This window comes from Falco peregrinus, chromosome 6 (assembly GCF_023634155.1).
Source record: "Falco peregrinus isolate bFalPer1 chromosome 6, bFalPer1.pri, whole genome shotgun sequence".
Taxonomy (NCBI): domain Eukaryota; kingdom Metazoa; phylum Chordata; class Aves; order Falconiformes; family Falconidae; genus Falco; species Falco peregrinus.
The window spans coordinates 17,832,796-17,860,723 of NC_073726.1; the positions used below are offsets into that span (position 1 = coordinate 17,832,796).

Below are 27,928 nucleotides of genomic sequence, written 5' to 3' on the forward strand. Positions count from 1 at the left end.
CTTTTGTTGATAGCTAGTTTCAGACAGTTTATGAAAACTTATAAAAACCGAAATAAGGTGGAATGAGGCAATTCTGCTTCTTAATCCATATTTAAACTCAAATGATGACTGAAATGAAGGCAAATGCAGGGAACTACGTTGGCACCTTGGCTAGATCTGCTTAAGTTCCTCAGTTTTAATTACAGAAGTACCTGTAGATTTCAGCTGGGTACATCCCTCCTTTTTGAGTGCTGCAGTTGCAATCTGTAGTATTTAATGGCCCATCGAAGGTAAAGGTAGCGGTTGTAATAAGTAACTAAGGGTAATTTGCTGATCAATCAAGTTAAGCAAGAGGAACGAACCCATTGTGGTGGTCTTGAGAGCTTCCTGTTTAACAAGAAGAGACATGTCCACAATGTTATGTTGCTACACCAAACATGGGAACGTCCTGTTTGACAAGAAACCACGATAACAGAAGAAGCAGAGGGGCGTACTGAAGATGTCAGAAACGACCTCGGTGAAGATAAAAAGAGCTGCTCAGCTTGCTTGAATTTGCGAGCCTTAGGTGGAGCTGCGACGCCCTGGCCACCCAGCGCGCTGTTTTTGCTTTCCTGCCTTAATAAATATTTAGTGAATTTATTTGGACTCAAATTTATTTCAATTTAACCATAGCAAATTTGGTGCCGTGACTCGGATCCAGGCAGCCGACTTCGAATTCAACTCTGGGAGGGCGCCCCACCTTCGGATGGTCCCGGAGGAGATTCCGACTTAGCTCACCTGGATTTTCCGAACTGAGATAGGAAAGCAAAGAGAAAGGAGATACTGCAGTTCCCTGTAATTTTTGTGCACGAAGAACCGGACGAAGACTCGGGAGGCAGGGAGTATATTGTGGTTCCGTTCGGTCGGGGGTTGGGTACCCGGAGTGCGAGTGACTGAGACGTCCACTGGACTTAGTAGTCCACCGGGCGAAGTGAGTGTGGACCTCCTTGTAGTGCGGTTCCCATTGTCCGCGAGGGCGTGGGCCACGAACGGAGGGAAGTGAGTGAATTTTGAGTGAAAGAAGGCACTCTCGGAAGATGGGACAGAAGAAGAGTAAGGCTTCTGGTTCCATGCAGGAGATAACGGGGGGTGGGGTGGGGGGTGGGCTCCCCGATATACCCCAAGATAGCCTGTTAGGCCCAATGATTCGATATTGGGATAGTTCCCCTTCTCGGATAGGGAAGTCCAAGGAGAAATGGGTCTATTATTGTATGGAAGTATGGGGAGGAAAACAGATAAGAAAAGGTTTATACTGGCCAATTCATGGATCCTTAGAGGACTGGATTTGTCAACAATTAAATATATATGTTAACCCCAAGCGACCATTCAATAAGGAGGAGAGTGAATATGCCTTTTTATGGATCCTGGGCACGGTTCAGACTGCTAATTTGTTTCCATTAAAAGAAAAGAAGAATGATAAAAAGAAAAAGTGGGATGTAGACAAGCCACCTATGTCTCCTCCACCCTGTTTTACCTCCTCCACCACCACAAAACCCTGAGCAAGATACTTCCCCCACAGCTCCCTCAGAACCTGAGGAGGAAGTTCCTCCTATTAATCGGAGAATGACTAGAAGTCAGACCAGAGAAAGAAGGGAGGAAAATTTATTGTATCCACTGAGGGAGACTGCTATGGGAGGACCACAACCCGGGGTTGGATTTGTATCTGTACCCCTCAACTCTGGGGATGTGCGGGAATTTAAGAAAGAAATGGGACACTTGTTAAAGGACCCATTAGGGGTGGCAGAACGTTTTGATCAGTTTCTCGGGTCTAACATTTATACTTGGGATGAAATGGGATCTATTTTAAAGATCTTGTTCACAAGTGAAGAATGAGGAATGATCAGAATGGCAGGCATGAGACATTGGGATCAGAGACATCAGCATGGTCCTGCCAGAAATGTAAAATGGCCCTTACAGCAGCCCAATTGGGACAATCAAGACCCCGCACATAGAAAGAACATGGTTAATCTCTGGGATATGATAATTCAGGGAATCAGGGATTCTGTACCCAGAGGGCAAAATATTAATAAGGCCTTTAATGAACAACAGAAAAAGAATGAAACCCCTACCAAATGGCTGGAAAGGTTGAGAAGGAGTTTTCAGCTGTATTCTGGATTAGACCTCGACAGTCAAGTGGTTCAAGCCCCGCTGCAAACTCAATTTGTGGCTAAATCTTGGATAGATACAAGGAAAAAGTTAGAGAAAGTAGAAGATTGGCAGGAAAAAGGGTTAGATGAATTACTACGAGAAGCCCAAAAAGTGTATGTGAGAAGGGAAGAAGAAACAGGCCAGAATCTTGGTGGCAGCTGTAAGGGAAGGACAAAGTCAGGGCAGGAGAGGAGAAAAACCCTAAAGGAAAGAGACCCTAAAGGAAAGAGATTTGGCTCACAGGATGTAGAGCGTTTTTATTGTCGCAAGAGGGGACACCTGCAGAGAAATTGTCGGAAAAGGATGATGGATGAAAAAATATTTAAGGAGGATTAGGGGGGTCAGGGGCTCTATTTGCTGGGAACCCCTAAGGTTACCGAGCCCTTGATAAAATTGAAGTTGGGTCCTCAGCATGAAGTGTTCGAGTTCCTCATGGATTCAGGCGCTGAAAGATCAACAGTCCAAAAGTTACCAGCTAGATGTGTTGAATCAAAAGATAAACTTCAAGTAATTGCTGCTAAGGGAGAACCTTTCAAAGTGCCCCTGATAAGGAATGTAACAATAGACGCTCCAAATAAATATGGAGTGGGAACATTCTTATTGGTCCCAGAAGCTGAGTATAACCTACTGGGGCGAGACCTGATGGTAGAATTAGGAATTAATTTGGAAGTAGATCAAGCAAAATTAAAAGTAAGATTATGCTTATTAACCACGGAAGATGAAGCCAGGACTAATCCAGAAACTTGGTATAGCCCAGGGTCGACGGGAAAATTAAATATCAAACCGATCACGGTCTCCATAAAAGACCCAGACCAGCCAATTAGGATAAAACAGTATCCCATCTCTAGAGAGGGGAGAGAAGGGGTGCAGCCAGTAATTGAGAGACTTTTAGCCCAAGGGCTTTTGGAACCCTGTATGTCTCCCCACAATACTCCCATATTGCCTGTAAAGAAGCCGGATGGGTCTTATCGCTTAGTAAAAGATCTGAGAGCTGTAAATAAACGAACCGTTACTCGGTTCCCTGTGGTGGCTAACCCTCACACTATACTTAATCAGTTAAGTCCAGATTATAAATGGTATAGTATTATAGATTTAAAAGATGCTTTTTGGGCTTGTACCTTAGAAGAAAAATGTAGGGACTATTTTGCTTTCGAGTGGGAGAACCCCAAGACCCATAGAAAACAACAATTATGGTGGACCATTTTGCCCCAGGGATTCACAGAGTCTCCAAACTTGCTTGGACAAGCTCTGGAACAGTTACTGGAATCTTATGAATTAAGTCAGGGACTAATTCTAATACAATACGTGGATGATTTATTGATCGCTGGAAAAACCCAAGAAGGGGTCAGAAATGAGAGCATCAAATTATTAAACTTTTTAGGCCTCAAGGGATTAAACGTTTCTAAATCCAAATTACAGTTTACTGAGGAAGAGGTAAAATACTTGGGACACTGGCTTACAAAGGGACACAAGAAATTAGATCCCGAGAGAGTAAAAGGAATTTTGTCTCTAACAACGCCCACTAATAAAAGACAGATAAGACAGTTATTGGGATTATTAGGGTATTGTCGACAGTGGATAGAAAATTACAGCAGTAAAGTAAAATTCTTGTATGAAAAATTAACTAAAAACGGGTTGCTAAAATGGTCCCCTGAAGATGAGAATCGTTGGGAACATATAAAGAGAGATCTGGTAGAAGCACCTGTCCTCAGTTTACCCGATATCCGTAAACCCTTTCAACTTTTTATCAATGTGGATAATGGCACAGCTTATGGGGTTCAGACCCAAGGATGGGCAGGACAGAGAAAGCCTGTAGGATATTATTCTCAAATACTGGATCCTGTAAGCTGTGGGTGGCCCGCTTGTTTACAAGCAATAGTGGCCACTGCATTATTGGTAGAAGAAGTGGGAAAAGTCACCCTGGGAGGTGAACTAAAAGTATACACCCTTCATAACATTCGAGGAGTGTTACAACAACAAGCTGATAAGTGGCTTACAGACAGTCGATTACTCAAATATGAGGGAATTTTGATTAAGTCCCCTAGGTTGGAAATGGAGACCACCTCTATTCAGAATCCTGCCCAATTTTTATACGGAGAACCTAAAGAAGATTTGACACATGACTGCCTCCAACTAATAAATTTGCAGACTAAAATAAGGGAGGACTTAGAAGAAGATGAATTAGATGAAGGAGAAAAATTATTTGTGGATGGCTCCTCATGAATGGGTGAAGGAAAATGGAAATCAGGATATGCTATTGTGGATGCATATACTTTTAAGGTAAAAGAATCAGGACCATTAAATAAAGCTTGGTCCACACAAGCGTGTGAGTTATATGCTATGTTAAGAGCATTAAAACTCTTAGGAAATAAAATTGGAACTATTTATACAGATTCAAAGTGTGCCATTGGAGTGGTACATACTTTTGAAAAAATTTGGGAGGAGAGAGGCTTAATTAACACCCAAGGAAAAGGATTAGTACATGAAAAACTAATCCTAGAAGTTTTAAAGGCATTAAGAGACCCACTAAAGATAGCCATAGTCCATGTAAAAGGACATCAGAAGGGACTAACCCATACTGTAAGAGGAAACAATCTAGCTGATGCAGAGGCAAAACGGGCTGCATTATTAATGGTTCAGACCTTGAGAGAGGAACCTGAAAGGCTAAGATTAGATAAGACTTTCACTCTCCAAGAATTAGATAAGCTGAAACAAATTGGAGGGAAAAGAGATGGTGATAAATGGCTGTTACCAGACTGCAGGGAAATTCTTCCAAAGGGACTAGCTAGGGGAATACTAAATAAATTACATCACAAAACCCATTGGGAAACTCAGGCTTTAGTGGATCAGTTTGAAATAAATTATGCCTGTGTCGGAATATACGGTCTAGCTAAAAGGATTTTAGAGCGATGCTTAACCTGTCACAAAGTTAATAAACAACAACTTAGGGAAAAGGTTCAAGGAGGTCGTGAATTGGCTAAAAGGCCCTTTGAGAAAATACAAGTGGATTTTACTGAATTGCCGAAGGTGGGGAGATATCAGTATTTATTAGTCTTGGTTGATCACCTTACACACTTTGTAGAAGCCTTTGCAGTGGTAAGGGCTACTGCAAAGACAGTTATTGAAATTCTCTTAGAAGAAATTATTCCAAGGTATGGAACTATTACGGCAATTGATTCGGACCGAGGCCCACATTTTACATCAAAAATAATTAAAGAAACAACTGAATTGCTCAGTACAAAATGGGAATACCATACTCCCTGGCACCCACAAAGTTCCGGGAAGGTAGAAAGAATGAATGGGGAAATAAAGAAACACCTGACCAAACTTATGGTGGAAACAAAAATGAACTGGGTTAAATGTCTACCGCTGACCTTGCTCTACACATTAGGACTCAACCTAGGACAGATACTGATATATCCCCCTTTGAAATGTTGTATGGAATGCCTTATGACTTTGGATTATTAATAGAACACCCGAAGGTCGAGGATAAAATTTTAACAGAATATACTTTGGAACTTACAAAAAGGAGACAGGAATTAAGAAAGAAAGGTTTGGTAGTATAAAGACCTCCCTTGGACATTTCCATACACCGAATTCAGCCTGGAGACCAGGTACTAATCAAAACCTGGCAAGAAACCTCCCTAACACCTGTTGGGAAGGACCCTTTGTTGTTTTACTTAGCACAGATACAGCTGTACGGACAGCGGAAAAAGGGTGGACTCACGCCAGTAGAATTAACGGACCTATCTTCCCAGAGACGTGGACTGTGACGTCGGAACCAGGGGACCTCCGAATGAAGATAAGGAAAAACGAGGCCGGTAAATGAACCACTCCAGGAGGGAAGGAGAGAAATAGTTTATATCAATGGTTCCAAATACCACCTGGAATTACCCTACGAAAGGTATATTTTGCACCTTGGAGTGAAGAACGAATACCTGACCAAATGGGGGGGTGCTGGATTTTATAAACTGACAGGAACTCCTCAGGTTTTTCCCTTTTGCTGTGAGACAGAGACAGATATACCCGAATCACCCGGTATAGCAGACATCCGTGGAATACCTTGTTTAAAACACCCTACTTCCGGATGCTTACGCTGGGTTGTTTGTCAATGTTTAAATTGTGATAGAAAGTGGTCTTGTGTTTCAACTAAGAGACAACCTTATTGTATGAAATGTCACAATAATTTGACACCTACCAGGGAACAACGGGCTCAAGCAGAAATTTGTAAATTATTTTGTAGATGGGAACTGTCAGTACCTGAACTTTGGGAAGTATATGAAAGAGACCGGTATAAAGTTTTAGGACAGTGTACTATAAGATTTGCCTGGAAACAGGCACAACAACCAAACAGGTGGAAATATAATTAAGAGACAACTAGCTCCTTAGATCTTGGAAATTATTGACAGGATAACAGCAAAATTCCCCTGAAGACTTCCTGCTGCTGCCGAGAAGATACTGATATCCCGTTGCTCTCTGCAAAAGAGTAGACGAGGAAGGCAGAGAGGTATTGATCAAGTGGGGAAAAATGAAAGCTGATATCCTATTAATGATCTTGATTTTCGTGACCTCAGGAAATAAACATCAACCTTTTAATTGGACACTTTCCCGCTGGGAAGGTCCAGTTGTACTTAAATTCAATATTATAGTAGGACCTCCGAGATTTCTGACATCCCTCTGTGAGCTAGTTCCTATACAACCTTGCCTAAATCAAAAAGGCTATTACCTATGTCCAAATTCTAACCCAGGAAAAACTTATTGCAATTATCCAAATCATTATTATTGTGCGTATTGGGATTGTGAGACGATCACTTCATCATGGACCCCAACTAATCAAGACACATTTTTGAGCTCAAACTGGGGCCCCGAGGGGTGTGGGGAACCACGCAGACACAATTCCTCAGGGGGATCCTTAGGCCACAGTAACTGTCACAATATATATTTAACTGTCCACCAATCCAATGACCCTGGATAGTTATTAGGACGAACCTAATGGGGATTAAGATATTGGGAATCTGGAGTTGATAGAGGAGGACTAATACTCATTCAAAAACGTGAAGTTAAAATGCCACAAACAGTAGGGCCCAATCGAGTCATCACAAAGCAAAAAAGGGAAAAAGAAAAAGCCAAAGGCAGAAAACTCCATAGCCTCAGTCACCCCAGGGACATACCTAACCTCTACAAATAAAGTAGAGGAAACACCTAGAGATGATGAACCCTTATGGGCTGTGATGCAGGCAGCCTATCAAGCTTTAAATGCAACAAATCCAAATTTTACCATTTCCTGTTGGTTATGTTATGACATAAAGCCTCCTTTTTATGAGGGGATAGCTGTACCATCTCCTTTTACTACCTCTTCTGAGGATAGTCCCTCCAGATGTAATTGGAAAGAACGGAAAGCAGGGATTACCCTCCAACAAGTCAGAGGGAGCGGTTGGTGTATAGGAAAGGTAACAAATAGAAGAAAATCTCTATGTACCAACCAGACTCAAAACTTTGCATCTGATGTTAAATGGGTTCTGCCTAGTCCTGGGACATGGTGGATTTGCTCTATAACTGGATTAACACCGTGTTTGCCTACTGCTGTTTTCAAAAGAAATGCTTCAGAACTTTGTGTACAGGTTACTGTGGTACCTAGAATCCTCTTACATAAGGAAGAGACTATGTATTTACATTGGAGCAATTTAGGACATAAAATCAACAAAAGAGAGCCAATATCTGCAATTACTATAACTACTTTACTTGGTTTAGGGGTCGCTGGGACCGCCACTGGCATAACCTCCTTGGTGCAACGACAGCAGAGTCTAACATCTCTAAGAGCTGCCGTAGACGAAGATTTGGCCCGAGTAGAAAAACCTATTTCTTATTTAGAGAAATCATTGACCTCATTATCGGAAGTAGTTTTACAGAATCGGAGAGGATTGGATCTTTTATTCTTGCAACAAGGAGGATTATGTGCTGCTCTCGGTGAGGAATGTTGCTTCTATGCTGACCATACTGGGGTGGTAAGAGATTTGTTAGCGAAGCTGAGAGAGGGATTAGAGAAAAGAAAAAGAGAACGGGAGGCTCAATCCTCCTGGTATGAATCTTGGTTTAATCAGTCACGCTGGCTGACTACTTTAATTTCTACCTTGGTGGGACCCCTCAGAATGTTGTTATTAGCTCTGACTTTTGGACCCTGTATCATTAATAAATTTGTAACTTTTGTGAAAAGCAGGTTGGAAAAAGTACAGCTAACGGTGATGAAGCAATCGGAACTAGAGATGAAAATCATACCAAATGAAAATCCTGAATTAGATGCAGCTTGTGAGGTATTGTCTGGGTTTGATCAGCAAATTATTTATAAATAAAAGAAGGGGGGAATTGTAATAAGTAACTAAGGGTAATTTGCTGATCAATCAAGTTAAGCAAGAGGAACGAACCCATTGTGGTGGTCTTGAGAACTTCCTGTTTAACAAGAAGAGACATGTCCACAATGTTATGTTGCTACACCAAACATGGGAACGTCCTGTTTGACAAGAAACCACGATAACAGAAGAAGCAGAGGGGCGTACTGAAGATGTCAGAAACGACCTCGGTGAAGATAAAAAGAGCTGCTCAGCTTGCTTGAATTTGCGAGCCTTAGGTGGAGCTGTGACGCCCTGGCCACCCAGCGCGCTGTTTTTGCTTTCCTGCCTTAATAAATATTTAGTGGATTTATTTGGACTGAATTTATTTCAATTTAACCGTAACAGCAGTGAACCACGTTTCAGATGTTTGTGGATTAGATATTTATTGTCCCAGGAGTAAATAAACTTCCGTAAAATGTTAGAGAGTAAAACTGTCACAACATGAGGGACTGTGGGGGAAACAAAGTTGGTGGGTTTGCCTTCAGGATTCTTACGTGTTTTTCTGTATTTCTTTAGTTTCCTCCCTGTTTCGTCACATTCACTTCTGCCTGTTTCAAAATATGCAGCAGCTGTTTCTCAGTTTCCTTAAAACAAAGAAAGGCACAATGCACAAATACAAGTTTAAGAGACATCCTGATGCTTTTAAGCTACCAAAAATGGGCATCATTTGCAAGCAGCTATTACAGCCAGGATTTCCATGGAAACATTAATAAAGAAACCTTGAGCCAATTAGAATAATTACAGAGCAGTGCTGCCATGCAGACTGAGTGCCTCTCCTGCAAGGGTTTGTCTCTTGATCATTCTTTGTGTTTTTAAGCACAGGAAAACAAAAGAGATGTATCTGCATGAGCTGTAGTTCTTGATTCCGCACTTCAAAAATAGTTCATATTTGCATTTCCAAGCAAAAGTTATAAATACATTTATAGCAACAGTGGCATTAATTTAATGAACTAAAAATGAAAGAATTAAGGTTAAAGGGAGTTTCTTAAAAGAAAGAATCAGTTAAAAATTAGCCTATGTAAGATTTTTTTTTTAAATAATTTTTTCTTGTTTCATAGAGGGTTGCTGATGTCTAGGCAAGTTTCTTATGTGATTTTATTACCTTTTGGTTTCTCTTTCCATTTTCCATTAATCAAAAATAAGGATATAGAGTTCCAAAATGGCCATTTGGTTACGTCTTTTTATGATTAGATTGTGGTTTGGACACAGTTCAAATGCAGTTGGACTCCAAATAATCATGTCCAAATAATTTGAGATTCCCTGCTGCATCTGAATGTTTCATTCCTGTCAGACTTCTCTCATCCAGATTTACTTTTAAACAGTACCCATAAAAAGGCAGGCAAACTATAATCCTGCAAACACTATGCGTATGACAACTTTCACTGTTGTTAGTAGCTGTATTCTTACAATGTTAAAATCAAATTTGGATGCAGAGCTGGCTTACAATTTTTCTGACCCAAATGAATTTTGTCGTGAAGGGTAAATGACTAAAGTGGTAGGAAGAGGAATGGGGTCATGGCTAGAAGAGAGAAGCCTTTGAGAGAACCCAGTCTTTCTACACTGGGTTAATGGAAGGCTGAAGCTTGTGGCCAGTTCAGGCCTCGTTGTGTTTCACACACCCTCCTCTTTTGCTCCTCTTCCTCATGGGAATAACAGCAGCAGCAGCAGACCAGACTTTCTGGGTCTCTGGAAGAGGCAAATTTGACAACGGTTTTGTCAGTTTTGCATCAGTTCCATTATCCCTGTTAATTTGCTGCTTTGAGCTGCTGCCCACCTTGCTAGAACTTCTCCTGGGGCTGGCAGGCCTTTATTGTCTTTGCAAAATGCATCTGGTTTTAGGGTGTAGTCTCTTATTGAAGGTATACCTGAAATAATAACATTTAATATTTATAACACTGCATTGACATTTAAGCAAGGTGTTATGGAATAGCTAAAATGTATACATGGTAATGCAGTTTGAATATACAGTGAACAGCACATCTTCAGCACCGGAGGTGTGAGGCTGGGAAATAACATTTGTAGCAACAAATCAAAATAACAAAATTCATATCTTTGTTGGTAAGTTTTTTTTGGTATATGGGTCTTGCATACTACTTCTTGTAGTAGTCATCCTCATCATGCTTTGAAACCTAGGTAAATTTCTCAGGATATTATGTTGTGCTAGCTGCTGTACATTTATCAGAAGATGTTCCCTGCCCAGGTGCCTTATGAGCTGATGGTGAACCAGCAAATGGACATGAAAGGAGCATAAACAGGCATGAAAATCACAAAGACACAGGAAGATCATTATTGGTGGTCAGGAAAGGGCAGTAGTCACAAGATGTCAAAACCAACCATGGTCAAGGGTTTTTATCCAAGCTTCACAGAAAAGAGAGTTTTTGTGGAACCTGTTTAGTTAATTTTTTGATATTCAACAGGAAAATGCAGTCTAGTAGTAGATGCTTCTGGAAAAGCAGTGCACTTTATGAGGGTTTGCAAGAAAACAGCAGTTGTTAACAAAACTACATTTGGCATCTACTGGTTCTGGATAGCTTATGGGGTTTGGGAGTATCATTAAGTTTAAAGCTGGATACATCTCTAACAGGTAGATGCTGTGTTGATTTACCCAGTACTAGGAATAATAAAAAATGATGAAAATATACCACTGTTAAGATTTTTTTGTTGGTAAAAATGGGTATGTTGTATTTAGATTACCTGATTTTTGAGGCATAGAATTTAGATCTTGAAACTTTTTGCTTTGGAAAACTTTATAGACAAGACATGGATGTTTCTTCATCCTCATAGGGAATATTTTCTAAAGGCACAGCTAATAGTCATCATCTATGCCACCCAGTCATGTTCTCTTTTTGGTGATGGAAATAAATGGAATTTACTGTTTAGCAAATGTCTGTTAACATCAACAAAACTATTGGTCTATGTACTGAGGTCATTGCAAGGATGCAAGAATGGTACAGCTGAAGAGTTTGTAAAACTTGTTGGATATCAGTATCTAACACTTTATTTTATTCAGATGATGAATATGCTGATTCTTAATAGCTCTCTTTCACATACGAATAAGGAGTAAGAAAATATGTAGGCTAAATGTACAGAGGAAGGGATGCTAAAAATGGTTCTTCCATTAGTGAGCTTTAAACTGAATGCTGCAGAATTTTGGGACTTTTCCTTTGTGAACTTTTAAAGAACAGATGATCTTTTCCGGATTGATAAATAGAAGCAGTTAATATAAAAACCTGACTAAGATATTGAATTCTAGCTTATTAATTTAGGTGCACTGTAGATGTTTTGGGAGTTGGTTTTTTTTTTCTTAGTTGTTTGGGAGTTGGTTAGCTGGGGGTTGTGATGATATGCAACTAGTGATCATTTGAAGTATGAGTATAGTTTTAATGTTTAGTATTATGACTAAATAAAATTTATAGATTGAGAAAATTTGTTGATTGACTCTTTCAGATTGTTGAGAGTCTTGTAGAAGTCTCATAGAAATAGCCAGACTTGTAGAGATTCAGCATAATTGTTTTCAGTTTTACACCTGGCCCAAGCATCACTGGAGAGAACCTTGCAAGACCAGGTTGTTACAATTCTTTCCTTATTTAAGTTTTATAAAGGAGTGTTAAACAGAGGCCTTGCGCTCCAGTATATAATTGGATAGTTTGGCTTTACTGTGTTGGAAACCTTTCAGAACATCCAAAGGAAAAAAATAATTGTGTTTGTAAAAGGGAAAAAAGAAAAAGGTAAACAAAACTTGAAGTAACAAAAAATGGCATTCATGTGGCACAGGCATACTGGCTTAATCCAGCAGAGGGAGTAGCCGACCAGTGTTGGGATTGGCTTTGGGAAATCTGTCCATAGGAAAATTTGTGATCAAAGCCATTTAACTGCCTGTATATTGCTTAAAATTATATTATATATCACGAATTACAATGAGAAGTGATGGATTTATAATGTTTTCTTAATGTAGTCAATCATCGAGATTGAAAATTACAACTTTGCAAAATACATTTTTGTTAAGATTGAAGAGATGCTGAGGTTGGAAGCTCTGTGTTGATTAGTGTTTGTAAATATTCAGGGTGGCTAAACTGAGGACAGTTGCCTTTCATTGTGTCTGTGCATAAAGAAGTATTTTTCTTTGCCTTTTCCTATTGGTCTTAACTCAGAATCATAGAGTGGCATGGGTTGGAAGGAACCTTCAAAGATCATCTAGTCCAACCCCCCTGCTGGGGGCAGGGACAGCTTGCAGGTTTCTCAAAGTACCATCCAGCCTGACTTTGAACACTTCCAGTGATGGGGCATTCACAACTTCTGTTCAACAGCCTTCAGATAACCTTTCCAATTTATGTTATTGCCTGATTCTGTTTCTACATAGTGTTCTTATTAGCATGCAAAAGGCCTCTCTAGCATGCAAGAGTTCCCGGGCTGCTCCCTCTACCTGCCTGCTCTGCCCACTTCTACCTTTTGTTAACTCTATGTTATGCTTGGCTTTTGCTGTATATCCATATCATGGTTTTGATTTAGAGCTTTCCTCTTTTCCCTTGTACTCCCACCGTGCTTCCTGAAAAGAATTCAAGCACATGCTCCACGTTAATAATAGCAAGAGGCCATGTCTTGAAAGGAAAGTAGTATTGCATTGAGTTTGTGTATTATTGTGTTGTCTTGTCATCAACATGTAGCAGTTGCTTCAGATATTTCCTGGGTTTAAAAAGTATTTTATGTTGATATAGACTACATTTATATAGTATTACAGTAATAAGCTGGAATCAATATGAATGTTAGAAAATGAGGAAAGCATTTCTACCCACTGAGTGCATAGGTGCCATGGTTTGGGAAAACTAAACACAAGTGGATAGTGACATTGCATAGTCAGAATTTTGGTCATGATCTTCTAGAGGCCACAGCAGACTCTGAATGGCAATATTTAGATGGGTACCATCCAACTGCACCATGGAGAGTGCTGGTAGTGAAAAGTGGGAAGAGGCAAAGAAAACCAGCTCTCTTAAGTGTCAGGGCTGGAAGAAAATCTAAAAACACAGGTGTTGTTTTTGTGATAACTAATGAAAGCAAGTTTCTTTATAACAGACAGAGGGAAATATAAGCAAGAGTGTGTCCCGGGACAGCATCTTTTGCATTAACATAGATTAATGACTAGTTAAAGATACGTAGTCATGTTTTGAAATTTTTACCAGGCACAAAACCATCTAGTTTATAGTTTTCATTAAATATTCACTTAAATAACTGCAATTTGCCTATATACTTTTAAAAATCAATATACTTTGTATGTTTTTGCTGTATGTGAGCTGATGAGTCAAAAATCATATGCAAATTCACAAATGAGAAAAGTGGTTCATCAGTTGTGCATTATTACTAAAAGATAATGCAAAGTATGTGATAACACAATCCTGAAAAGCAAATCTTTTTTCAAACTGCATTTTGTTTTCAGTACTGGTTACAAGATAAATTTCTGTTCATGCTTCCCATTCAACATACTCTATACTACACAGGATTAATCTTGGTTTACATTCTGGTTTTCATTAAGTAAATAAAATTATCCAATCATCTGTATATTCTTTCTTTAATGCACACTAAAAGCAATGAAATTCTTAGTAGTAATTGTTGAAGAAATACCATGTATTTTATCACTAGCCTAAAGCCAGTGCTTTGAGGTCTAGCAATTGAAATATGCTGATATGTGCAATATTACCTTTAAAAACTGAATGAAAAAGGAAGGTAAATGATAAAAATAAATGCCTCTATTTTACAGTATTTTAAAAGATGCTGGTAAGCTTGTGTTTATTTTAATAGTTTCATATCTAGATGCTACTTTGCTGTTAACACAAAGGCATTAATTTGCAGTTTCTTTTTGCAGGTGCTGCTTTGTGGTGTAATTGTTATGCGTCCAGAAGATCCACTTACATTTTTAGAAGAAAAGCTCAAAGAAATAATGGAAAAGGGATTAGATGTTCTCTTATGGTACATACTAAATGATTGTGTCTGTGCTCTGTGGTTTGTAATATTGAACTTTAACTTTTAAAACATGCTAATGGCACAGCATTTACTGTGTAGACTGTAAATTAAATGTTAATATTGCTTTTTTTTTGCAAATATTAATGGCATATGATATTGCAAATACAGTAGGACAATATCTTCTAAAACCACAGAAAATATTTTTCTTCTGATATCTATGGGTGGGGTTTTTTTGTCTACAGAATAAAGAGTATAACCTCTACTTAATGCTCCTCTTCAGTCAATATATTAAACCCTTTTGTGGTAATCAAAACTGAGGTAGTGTTATTTGTTATGACTTCATTGCTGTCCATAGTATATTTACCTATATGAACCAGGATGCGACTTTCAAGCACCTAATCATTAATTGTAGTATTTCTCATTTGTTCTCTGCTCTGTGTGTTCTTTCATCCTTTTAAGTGAAGTAATCACAGCATGAGCTAAAAAAGACTGAGGATTTAGTTCTGTTTACACTGGAATCTCAGAAAATACTGTTTGACTTCAGTGGAAGGAAGCTTTGGTTTCTAAAATACATACAACTTCTGTAGACTAAATATGCCATCTGAATTTTAAAAAATACGTTTCACAACAAATGCTTTTTCTGACCTGTTAGTGCTTTTTGTCCATTGTTAGGAAAAACGTCATTAATTTATAATTAGTCTGTACCTGACAAAAGAGAAAAAAGGTGTATGTATATTCTTAACTTACTATGCAGAAAACAAGACACAAAGTTTTGCATTAGTTTTGAATATTGTGAGATCATATGTTCTTAACTTTTTTGGAAGCATGTTCATTGCTGTTGATGCAGCTCCTGTGAAAGTTACTTCCCCTCCTGGTTTAACTTGCACACATAATTAATTTCATGGTTCAGCTGGGTTTCAAGAAAAGTTGTGTTTTGTAAATATGACATCTTCGAGGTTTATAGATTCTGGTCCATTGAAAGTTTGGAATATTACGAAAAAAGTTTCAGGTGGTGCAGAGGGAAGAGCAACAGTCTATAATGGTATTTGCATTGACATGAATCATAACAAGATAGAATATCCTCTTTTTTTACTTGCTGGACTTGATCCAAGAATGCAGTTTCATTTGTAGGTGTCACAGCTGTACAATAATCAAGCCTGATGTTTTGGGATATCATCAGGATTAAGCTGCAAGAAAACTTTAAATACTGAGAACTTCTACAAAAGTTGTAGTGTAAACAAAAAAGATAAGAAAAAAGATGAACAAAATTTCATAACAATAAGGATGCCTGGAGACAAAAACTCCGCTGCGGAGTGAAAGAGCTTTGTACAGGAAGGAGATGGAAAGTCATAATTCAGTATGAATTAAATTCAGTGTTCATGTAAAGTCTATAAAATATCATTTTTTAGAGTTTGGTTGTGTAGGCATGCTGCCACTGATACTTTTTAGTAAGGGACTAACATGTTTTGTTGAGATACTGAGTTCTGTAAAAAGCCTTATTGTTGTCAGAAAATAGCGGGGGATTAAAACTGACCCCAAAAGGCACTGCTGATCTATTTAGATGGGAGCTAGAAAAACTTAGAGAATGAGAAGTGGAAAAGAGAGGGAAGGCAATATAGTGGACAAAGTGATGGTTAATGCTAGGAAAATAGGTATCTTTTGCTATGTGAAGAAGCTGTAATTTCAAAGGGCTAGCCAGGGGGTACTTACCTCGCTTTTATGTTCTGTGCAGTTGTCACTTCTGGTTGAAGTTTTCAGTAGGAGGTGGATAATAAAGGTTAATCTTTGGGCCCACTCCAGCAGAGATCTCCGGAGTTGCCTGACCCCCAGCCTCTCTGCATACACTGATAGACTGACTTAAATACGTTGTGGCAGCAGGTAAAATCGTTACAGTGGGTGATGCAGATATGTGCCCTTTTTGTGTCCTTTTCTGGGATTCTCCATGGGATAACACCAATTCCTCTTATCACAAGGCGCATCAACAACCTGAACCATAATGATGAGGTTTTATTGTTTACTTTACATTATTTATGATGTCTTTCCTAGAAGTTGAAAACTGACTTGGTTTCTCTTTTAATTTTAGATCTCTGGTAAATACTTTTTGTTTCCATATTTTTCATGGAAGTATAATGCAGCATAATCTTTTTTTATTTATTCGACTTTGCAGTGTGTTGTCTTTTTTTTTATTAAATGAAAACAAAAGTTTACCTACCTAGACATGGCATGGCCTATCTTCAACATCAGGAAACATTGCTTCAACTACTGAAAATTTGAAATGGCTCTTCAGTCAATATTAAGATGAAAAACAAAATAGTATCATCTGATAGGAAAGGTCTGAGAGATTACATGGAAGCTCTAATGTACACAGTATTTCAACATAGCTCTTAGAGTAGCAATAAAACATGATAATTTGTTTTCATATTTTGTAAACACGTTAAAAATACGGCTGCTAGGGGTATTTGTAATGAAAGCGATATAGGTCTTAATCTTTAAATGATACTATCATAATGCTGTAACATATAACTAATCTATTAGGTACAGAGAAAAAATGCATTTTCTTTTGGGGATACTAATAGGGTTAATGTAATTTATTTCTCTTTTAAAGGTATATGTGTGCTGATCTGTCTTTCCATCCAAAATTCAAGAGGATTTCAGAAACTTACTTGAACATTGTTTTTGGACTAGATCATGAACAACTGGTAAAAATAACTGAATATTTGCATTAACTCTATGCTGTGAACAAATCTAATAAAATACTTATATTCGGTTTTTAACTTTTCTCATGTTACTCTTCTGTAGCCAGTGCAAGGAATATGATACTTTGCAGTTTTTTCTATCGATACTGATTTGTATCCAAAACCTAATGTCATCAGAGGTAAGCATAGCATCTGTGCGTATGGTAGGGAACAAGTAGTTCTTGTTTCATATTTGGTTATAATTTAAAAGAGTTCCACATAAATATGAATCTAGTTTCAACAGCATGTTTTTTCTGTGCATTATTTAGTTTTGCTTAGGGTGATTCCTTAAAATTACATTTGAACCAATAAATCTTGGAAAGTGCTGTCAATGCTAACAATTAATAGTTACAGTGAAATGCAGTATTATTGCACATAAAACAAGAAGGTAAACATCTTGGTTTTACCAATCAAAAAAAGTCACACTTATTTTAAAACATTCAGAGAAGGAGCAAGTTGCTACATAACCATGCTTGGAAGCAGTCTAAGCAATTTAGGCAGTAAGCTGGCATGCAGTGTGACCAGATTTTTCTCTTCATTACCTCTGTATAACTGTACTCAATTTTGTCTTCTCTTAGTACATCTGTACTGTGAGTTTACTGCAGTTTCACTTCAGCTGTTTCCTCTTTGACCAGCCTCTCAAATATTATATTAATCAGTCTAAAAGTGGAATGGTTGGGGTTTACAGTATATACATAAATATACAAATGTGTCACAGTCAAATCCTCTCATAGATTTTCTTAGGAGTAAGAGCAATAAATGAGATAAAAACAATTTTGAAGCCCGATTCCTATTTGCACATTCAAAGGACCATATTCTCTTTTACAGGGAGTAGTCTTACACAGTTTTGGGTTTGTAGAAGCTCAAACAGGTTTATTAAAATACCAGTGAGTTAGAATCATGTGGTAAGTGGTTTACATTGCAATGGATCACAAAAAGATTTTTGCAAAGAGTAGCTTAAGTATTTGTTTAATAGGCTAAATTGCTAGATGCAGCTGATCAGTAAAAGAGTGGATATGAGGGGTGAAAGCCTGAGTTTCGGTTACTGAGCTTTCCCTCAAGCACACATATTAGTTCTGTTTTGTATGCTAATTTATCTTTTCCTTTAACTCTGTGTGTAAACACAAAAGTGTAATTTAGTAGCAAAGTACTTCCAAGTATACACAGAAAATGATCTTTAAAATAGATATTTTAATTTGTACCAATGAACAGGGAAAATACAAGATTTCATATTTTTGTCCGATTTTTAAATATTCATACTGCAGCACTGTTTTGTGTACTGATGTCATAAATGGTTTGTTTAGATGACTGAAAAATTATGTGCCAAAGCGTGGGACTTTTACAGAAGAAATGTAATGAAGCGGTGTTTTAGGTAAGTATATGCATTTTACATATGCCTCAGGAACATACTAGGAAAAATCTTTTACCAAAGCATGTAGTTCCTTTGGGGGAGGAGAAAGTTTTCATCATTCAGATTAGAAACTTAGAGTTGGCTTTCTTTTTCTTCAGCAATGTTGTTCTATGTTAAAACTAGTCAGTTCTGAGTTTCTGCATGTTCCAGACCTGAATAAAGTCCTTTGACATTTCTGCACTTTCATCAGCTGTATTTGCCAGGAATATATGTATACCCAGGATTAAAAGGATAATTTGCATCTGTGTCTGAAAGTAAAAGATCTACATTCTCTTGTGCTCTCTTTCGTTTCCTTTATACTTGGGATTAGATAACTCGTATTTTAAATAATCCAGCTTGTCCTTTTAAAAATGGGGATAATACATAGATATGTTTTTAAATATGATAATCCCAATAAACAAACATGTTCACTGGTTCCTTTTTTATAAGCATGTGTATCAAAATGTAATGATCCTCCATTTAGAACAGGTAAGTTCGGGCTATTTTATTTTGAAAAGCATAGAATGCTAATTATATAGGAGGTACAACTCTTAGGAATACTGGTGTAAATCCTTACTCAGTATCACAAAATTGGTAGGGAGGTTAAGATTTTCAAGCTGTATTGTGGTTAGCCTTGGTAAATATTTGTCTTGGCTGTTTATAGTCATCTTAAAAATCACAGGTGTTGGAGACCCGGCAATCACTCTACACAGTTTATTCCAGTACTTCATAGTCCTTTACAACAGAAATATTTTCCTAATACCTGAGCCTTCCTTGCTATAAGAGAAATCTTTTTTTTTTCTTTTTTGTCTCGTATCCCAGTGAAATGAAAGATTATTCCTTTTTCCTTTACAGCAGCATTTTGAAGATTGTTTGAGCTGACAGTTTTGTTTAATTATCACAGAAGTTGGACTGGAACAGTAGAATGTTCCATTTATAATTGCTCCCAACTACATGATTTTTTTTATTTTAATTTGAAATGAGAGAGATTTTGGCAAATGAAAGTGGTCATGTAAAGTCTAATTTATTCAGTAGTCTTTCCAGCAAATCAGATATGGAGAAATAGTGTATTTTAATATATCAGTGACATATGATCATTTGAAATACATTTGTTCTGAATCTCATTCTTATTACTTAGGTTAGAAGAGAAATGGGATTTTTACCAAAGGTTAAAATTGTTAAGATATAAATTGAGTTTGTGATCTATTACATTATTATTTGTATTGCCAAGAAAATGTAAATAGCACTTAAGTAAATGCATATATCTAGCACTTCTGAGTTATTTTCTATAAACACTCAAATGTCCTCCCATAAGTACAGATCTCTACATGAAAATATAGCTGACAGCAACTGCAGTACATGATGGTGGAAGCAAGCAAGTTTTTATGGCTTGATACTGTAGAATATTACGAACAAGTAGAAATTTTATTAAAATGAGTGAATGAATTATCACTGAAAAATATTATCAATGCATATTTTAATTACGTTATAAATATCAAACATCAGTTCTGTTCAGAAGTTTGTATTGTTGAGCTTGACTGCTTTGTATTTTACGGCAAATTGCAGTTTTATAGATTTTACTTCATTCAGGTCAGGAGCCATATTAAATTACTCATTCTGTTTTACAATTCAGAGGATGGATAAAATATATTCTGCTGAAAAAGAACAAAAGAAAAAAGGCAGCGCAGAAGATGGGTCTAGCAGTATACTGTTCATTATAATGTCCAAATATTAAGAGTTATTATACAGAAGTAGAGTGTGTGGGTGCAGATTCACAAGGAAAAAATGACATCTAAGTCTATATAGCTGCTTTGCTTAAGACAAAAAATGCATGTTATATAAAAGAAAATGATGCTGAGTAATTTAAATATGCTTGGTCCAACAATTTATCTAGCTATCTTTTTGCAGGATGCCCTTCATTAGTTGACCTGTGGCAACCTGATGCCATTAGTACCATGAGAGGCAGTTCTCTGTATTCTGTGCTAGGACAGATGGTGCTGGTACTCTTCTGTGAAGACTGAGCAGTGATACTTATGCAAAGCAGGCTTGAGAGGTGCTAGGGAAATGGAGTGTATGTCAAAAGTAGAGTGGAGTGAGTCAGGATGCTTTTGTGGGAGGTGAAAAGTACAGCAATGGGGATAAAACAGGAGGGATCACAGAGTTTGACTCTTGGCTTCAGTTAGATGGAATTCATGATGAGAGGTGGGGAAGGCGTGAAGATCAAAATAAAATAAGAAAGTCAGAAGAAAGAAAAAATAAATACTTCATTCTGCTTGAGACTTTGTGTTCCACAGATCCTGCAGCTATGAGGTTTTTAAAATGTCTCCACACAGCAGCAGCTGTGAACATAGACTCTGTTAACCTGAGTCCACCCAGACAGAAGTTTCATAAAATTAAAAAATGGGCCAAAAGCACTATCTGTAGCTTTGAGTTTGAGCTCAGGCAGTTATGCATGACTCAAACATTGCTCTTAAAGAGCCAGAGGCCCAAGCTATTTTCTCGCTCCGCTAGGCAGTTGTGAGAGACTTCATATTCTTTTTTATTACTTTATTTTATATTATCTTCTAAATATTACTTTCAGCCAAGACACCTTTTGTTAATGTTAAATTCACAGAAGCAGAGGAGGAGACATATGATGGGGCATAGTTACACAGTGTATTTCCTTTTATGACAAAGCTGACATATGGAGAAAACACCATTCAGTTATTGCTGTGTGTGTCTATTCATTGACTCTTGACTAGTATCGGTATAACTGTGGGATTGCAGTGTAAATGAGGTTGCTGGAATGATAGAGAATTAAAAAAAAAAAAAGGTTGGTCTTTTTTTCTTAAATAAAATTTGAACACATTGAGGATCTGCTCATAGTAGAACTCTAATATATATATATATATGTGTGTGTGTGTGTAGTCTATACGGTATTCATATAATATATGAAGACAACCCATGAAGGAGTGATCTGTGGAAAAATGTCAAGAGTGAACAGTGCGTTGTGAGAAAGAATTAAAGGGGCACGTTAGTAGGCTGATAGATCCTGATTGATGAAAATCAAAGCAAATTGATTTAGGTGCAGTCTGGACTTCCCTTGCAATCCTGAGAGTTTTTGCCTTCCTCCCTCGAGCAATAAAAATTTTAATATATATTTTTTATATATACATATAAATACATCTATATAAATAAAAATAGGCATTTGCTTTGCAAATACTTCCAGTCTCTGTATCTTACTGGTTGTATAGCCTAAAAAGTTATTACAGTTTGTAATTAAATTGCAGAGCATACACTTATTAAAGTAATATCATACAGTATGTTCATTTTGTGTTTGAGTGTGACTCAGGTAACAGAAAACAGCTTTATAATGTCAACGTTTCATCTCTTGCCAGATTCAAGACACACTGATTTTTAATTTTTATTTTTTTTCACTATCAAGAATGGATCTTAAATATACCTTTATAATAATTTATTTCAGTTGAATTTCAGGACACCTTTTTGTTAAAAAGATAGTAGATAAGTGATTCTATATTGTGTATTTACTATATCAAAATTTACATTTTCATCCTTTTGATAGTGAAGACTGCATGCCACACTAATCATGTCCATGAGATAGCATTATAAAGGGCTAAGCTACTTAAACTGTTGTATGTTCTTGAAAGTATCAAGTAAGAAGAGTCAGCTCCCTTTGTAGCTTATGTAAGTTTGTTTGCCAACTTAAATGACAAAAAATCATTTTTAATATCTTAAGGTTTTGCAGAAAGTTGTACTTATTTCCTCTTGTTTTTATTTCAGTGGCTGTGAAAAGCATTTTATTTTGATTGCGTTCATAACACCCTTTACATATAGGAGGACAGTTATAATATTCCCCATGGTTTGTTTTTCTTTTGTGCTGGACTACAGAAAATTCAATTGCTTCCAAACTTTTCTTAAAAGTGTTTTTTTTAATATTTACATTCATTCATAACAAACACGCGATCTTTCATAAGCTGTTTTACTGTTCTTTGTATGTTTAACACTGGTGTAACGCTTAGCACTTCACTGAATTTATTCATAGAATTGTAAAATTATTTATGTTGGAAAAGACCTTTAAGATCATTGAGTCCAACTGTTAACCCAGCACTGCCAAGTCCACTGCTAAACCATGTCCCTGAACGCCACATCTACACATATTTAAATACCTCCAGAAATGGTGACTCAACTGCTTCCCTGGGCAGCCGGTTCCAATGCTTGACAACCCTTTTGGTGAAGAAATTTTTCCTAATATCCAGTCTAAACCTCCTGTGGAGCAACTTGAGGCCATTTCCTCTTGTCATGACTTTTGACTTCTATGCTGTCTGAAACATTATTAAAGTTTTGTTATTGTATTTCATTTCACTGAGGTCTGTATGCATCTTGTACATCCAAGCTCTGTGAAATTATTGGGTAATTTAGTAGATCAAACTGTAGGTCAGTAATGTCTTACACAAAATTCTGATAAATTCAAAATAATGTCATGTTTATGGATTGCCTGCTGACTTGAAATGCTGTTGCAAAGGTCTTAATTATATCTATTGTAAAAAGTTGTTATTTATTTTCTTACAGAAGCTGAATTGAATAGCTATTTTATTGAAATGTAATTTGACAGACATTCATCTATAGCAATTAAATGACATACTTGTTCTTACTTGTGGTCCCCAAATTGGTTATAGTTATGTATATTTTCAGTGGCAGTGGAGAAACTGCAACAGATCTTTAACAAATTATGTTTAAATGCTGTTGTAAAAGCTTGGCATAAAGAGGCCCACAGTTCTTTGAAAATGAAAGCATATTTTGAGGTATGTGGATAATATTTTGAATGCAGTAAGCTCAATGATTAAATATTAACTCTATTCTAACTCTTATGGAAAACCAGATCTATCAATATGAAAAGAAGCATTTTAGTGTACTACTACTACTACTACTATTTAGTGTTGATGATGTTATGGGAAGCAGATCATTACCTCTATATTCTGCAAGTAGAAGTTTGGTCATATCTTAAGCAACAGAAGGGATTGAGTGTTGTTGTATATGATCAGTGATCTCAGTGGCTTGGATCAGGTGGCTGATTTCTTATGGGCAGTATTACCAGTTGGGATGATAATCAGTAAAGGTGATGCCTCTGGATCCCTGCCACCAGAATCCAAGAGGTGTAGATTCCTGCAGTGAGGAGGAGCCTCAGTAACCTCATCTCCTCCCCAAAGGTGTGGGGTAGCCAAAATTGTGATCACCTGAGAGTAGGCAGCACATGGACAACTCCACGCCCAGCAGCTCTTACTGGTCTCACTGTGAAAAACAGGATCTTTTAATTTCTGGGAAGATTTCTCCTGCCAAGGAAAAGAATGCTGTAGCTTGGTGGGATGCTCAGCAGATACCATGTGGGGAAGGGGAGAGATGGGAGCTGTAAGACCCAGCTGCTACTAATTGCACGTGGGTTCCAAAACTCACACTCATACAGAAAGGGCTCTCCCACTGTTTGGCTCCTTTTCCTTTCCCTGCTGGAGGATGGTCAGAATGGAAACCAGCTGTGGACAATTTATCAGTTGCTGGCTGCCAGACATCAGTTGTCAAATCCTTCCTGGGGTAAACCTGTCATGAGTCCTGCTTCTTCCCCATTCTCTCAAATTAGTTGGTGGACTCTCACTTCATTTTTGTTTCTTCTCCCTCCTATATATTTTCTTTCTCCTCTTTTCTTGTTGGTCTTAGAGTACTTAAAATGTTAGTCTGACTAGACAAAAGATGTCCTGTTTCTGGAGCATGTCAGGGCATTCTTAGGGAATAGTATTCTTAAATTCTTTCCACACTTAGTAGCAGTTTTAAGGATTGGTTTGACTTTCATAATTAGATTAGAATGCATATAACAGAAAGCATATAACTGAATCACTTTTTAATTGTGTACTTCTGTATTGTGTACAATTCTGTAGGCAATTTGTGTGCAACTAAGTAACCTAAAAATAGGAAGTTACAAAGCTCATTATTTCCATTTACTCTGCTCTTTCTGGCTTTCCCATCTCACTGTTTTCTTCCTTCCCATTTTCTTTATTCCTAATTTCTCCTTTCCTGCATATTTCCTTTCCTTTTCTGTTCACCATTCTTCCCTGTAGCAATATTCAAATGAAAACCAGTTTTACAACCTCTGAATCTCCTATTTCTAGAGCTAGAATAAAAGGAGATTCAATGTTACCCCCAATTTGAAATGATATAAAAAAACTACTTTGGTATCTTTCATATAGTATACATTAGATACAATGTAACATCAGAGGGATTTTAGTAGTGATACCTTTAGAAGACTTGTCTGAAAAATTGACACGTGCTAGTAGTATGTTTATGTCATATGGTGTGTACAGTATGTTTTAGTTTGGAAATGCAGGTGGTCTCCTATGCTTCTCTATTGTAATGCTGTGATGCAAAATGATGAGATCCACCCTAAAACTATGATTATTCTCAGTAACAGCAGTTATAGATGTTCATAGATGTGTAACTGTATGTGGATTTGAAAATACCTAGTTAAGTTTAGCAAATTTATTTTCATTTTTTAGAATATTTAAATGTATTTGAAAGTTTGAACCTGCAATTAAGGTAAAATTGTACCTTTTTATTCAGGGTTTGGTAACAAAGAAAAGTCAGAAAGGCAGTTTTGAATCAAGTGATTGTACTGTCAGGCATAAACCATCCCATTTACCAGAAAAGCCTTGTTACAGGTTTGTGATAGTTGGTGTTCTTTTTTATATGTATACTTCATAAATGGTAGATATCATGTTTTGTTGAAAAGGATGTGTTTGTGCGATGGAAAGGAAGGTTGCTGCTTACATTTTTCACTTTGAGTCAGGTGGAGTCCTTTAAAGTATGATAATGCTATTCTTTCTTTCTGTGGCACCTGATTGTATTCTGTATGCTCTAACTTGACATCCAGAAGCTTATCTGAGCTGAAACTGAAAGAGAAAAAGGGAGAACAAGAAATCAGGAAATCTGTAGGATTGGTAGAGAGTGAAACTCCTGAGGGAAGGGGTTTGTTTGCAGTGAATAGAAGGTCATAAACCAAGCCCCAAATATGATAGAAAGCAGTTTAATTTTCTTAAAAATACAGAGATGACTATGGATATTGTGCAGCTCCCTAAGACAGAAAAAACTGCTAGAGCCAGAAAGCAAGAGTAGAGGGTAGAAAATCTACTGCAAGGGTACTGTGGGTAGGGAGAGATTTCTTTCCAAACATTTTTACTGAATTTATTTAAATGTGTTTGTTTAAAAGGTTGCTTTTCTCAGTATTTTTGTATCCTTGCAAAATCTAACTTTAGAGAGTGAAATCTTGTTAATATGCTAACTTCTACAAGAGAAGGTAGTTCAACACAGAAACCTAAGACGATTGATTTGTGACAGTATTTTAGAAAAAGAACAGAATTATTAACTACTGGTTGTGGGACCTTCAGTTGTACAGGCCAGTTTAGCTAAATTATAGGTTGGTTACTGAAAATAATTGCCTTTGAGGGATACATTGGAACTACCGCTAAAATGTTTTAATTTTATCTTCTCATTTTTCAGCTTTAATTTGTCCTATCATGTTTTTCCAGTAATTTAACATTGCAAAACCATTAAATTGGTATTTCAGAAAAAAGATGGTATGTTTTCCTTTTAAATATTAAGGACTATAGTGAACTCAAAGTTCAATTTTTATCCAATGAAGTCTAAAACCCAATTGCAGATACTTAATTTTAAGCATGTGCATAACGCCACTGACATCACAGGAAACGTAAATCTGTAAGCTAATTTGTGTACATAGTTTACAGAACTTACCCACCAAAAGTACAGCATGCTTTGATTCTTCTTGATGTTATCTGTATGGATTCCACTGGTGGTGTTTGTGGTCTTCATGGATGTGAGACTGGTTTATTTTGACTTTGGTTCATCAGTGGGGTTTAGTCTGTGCTATTTACTTAGTACTGGCTTGTTCAGTAACCAGAGAACTTCTGCTATCAAATGATTCAAATATGGGCCTCTTGCAGCAGTGGTAGTATCTCTCCTGAAGAATCTGGGAGTCATGTACTCATATCTCTGATTACTAAGACATTGATACAAGTTAAGAAGGAATCTCTAGTATCAACCTCTTCTTCAAAAGCAGTGTACTCAAAAAGGAATGTTCTTCCACTACAAATGTAAACACCACTAAAACAGAGAGATTAATTTACTATATGAGTAGCAGAATGACTAAAATTTGATCTGCAGTGCCACCTCCTAATGTTCTCTTTCCTAGTAAGGTAGTATTATACACTGCAATGGTATTATATATAAAAGATAGTATTATATAAGAGTATGTGTATATATTTATATATATATATATAAAAGGTAGTATTACAGCTTGCCTGTGTCCATACCTATCCAACTTGTTATACCTTTAAATAAACAGTTATTCGTATTTTCAGGAATTCAGATGGCGGTAGTAGCATCCTTTCTTCATTAAAAACCCAGTAATAGTGTCATCTTTCTGTTAGTTTAACAAACAGTATTGACGGTGTCATTCGGGGTTTTTTTGTAGCTTGGGAGAAATTTGTTTGCTTTATCTTAATCTATGAGCCTTGTTTCTTTTAACATCCAAACTATGAGCTCAAAATATAGTGACATTTTAAGCTATCCTCATAGGTTGCCCTTTTTTGAGGTCATATCATGTTCATGGTTACATGTGCCACTGTCACAAAGAATCAAATCTCATGTACATAAAGACTATGCACATGAAAACCAGCATCTGGATACTAACATATCAAAAAGAATGACAGCTGTTCTGAGGTATGTAGCCATGCTCTTTGATTAAGGCTACAGAGCAGCTGTAAAAACAATATAAAATTTTCTCTTCTGTTTATATATAAACTTAATTTTATAGCCTATATAAATCAAATACACTGTCAAGTGCTATTTTAGTGGCTTAGCAGAAAACATTGATGTCTTCCATTTCTAGAAGCAATTCCAACTCTGAGGTCTGGAACTGAAAAGCAAGGTAGTTTGCCAGTTTAGACTTTGGTCCCATCATAGTGTGCATTTTAATGTGTGTTTACAAGGAGAATGAAGTAGTAGGTGAGAATTCTACTGATTTGAATAGGAAATAGTAACCTAAAAAATAATAAAAAAGAAAATTCCATAATCCACACACATTTCAAGCCATATTTATGCATATATAAATATGTCATTGTAGGAAGGGGAATTATTCTTGTTTGTCTGTATTTAAATATAATTTGCATATCTAAAATCCAAATGTAAAAGGTGGAGCTCAAGGAAATTGTCATAAAAGAAATCACAACTAA

The 27,928-nt window shown here is 37.0% G+C and overlaps 1 protein-coding gene across 1 annotated transcript in view; it reads left to right on the forward strand.

The window, feature by feature from the left end:
- Positions 1–14,436: 14,436 nt before the first annotated feature.
- FBXL13 (F-box and leucine rich repeat protein 13) overlaps positions 14,437–27,928 on the forward strand; it is an 86,991-nt gene continuing 73,499 nt past the window's right edge. The window contains 8 exon segments of the mRNA XM_055807671.1: positions 14,437–14,516; positions 17,116–17,209; positions 18,550–18,617; positions 20,269–20,341; positions 20,343–20,427; positions 23,328–23,437; positions 25,242–25,332; positions 27,137–27,144. Of these exon segments, the coding sequence (XP_055663646.1) occupies positions 14,437–14,516; positions 17,116–17,209; positions 18,550–18,617; positions 20,269–20,341; positions 20,343–20,427; positions 23,328–23,437; positions 25,242–25,332; positions 27,137–27,144 (609 nt within the window).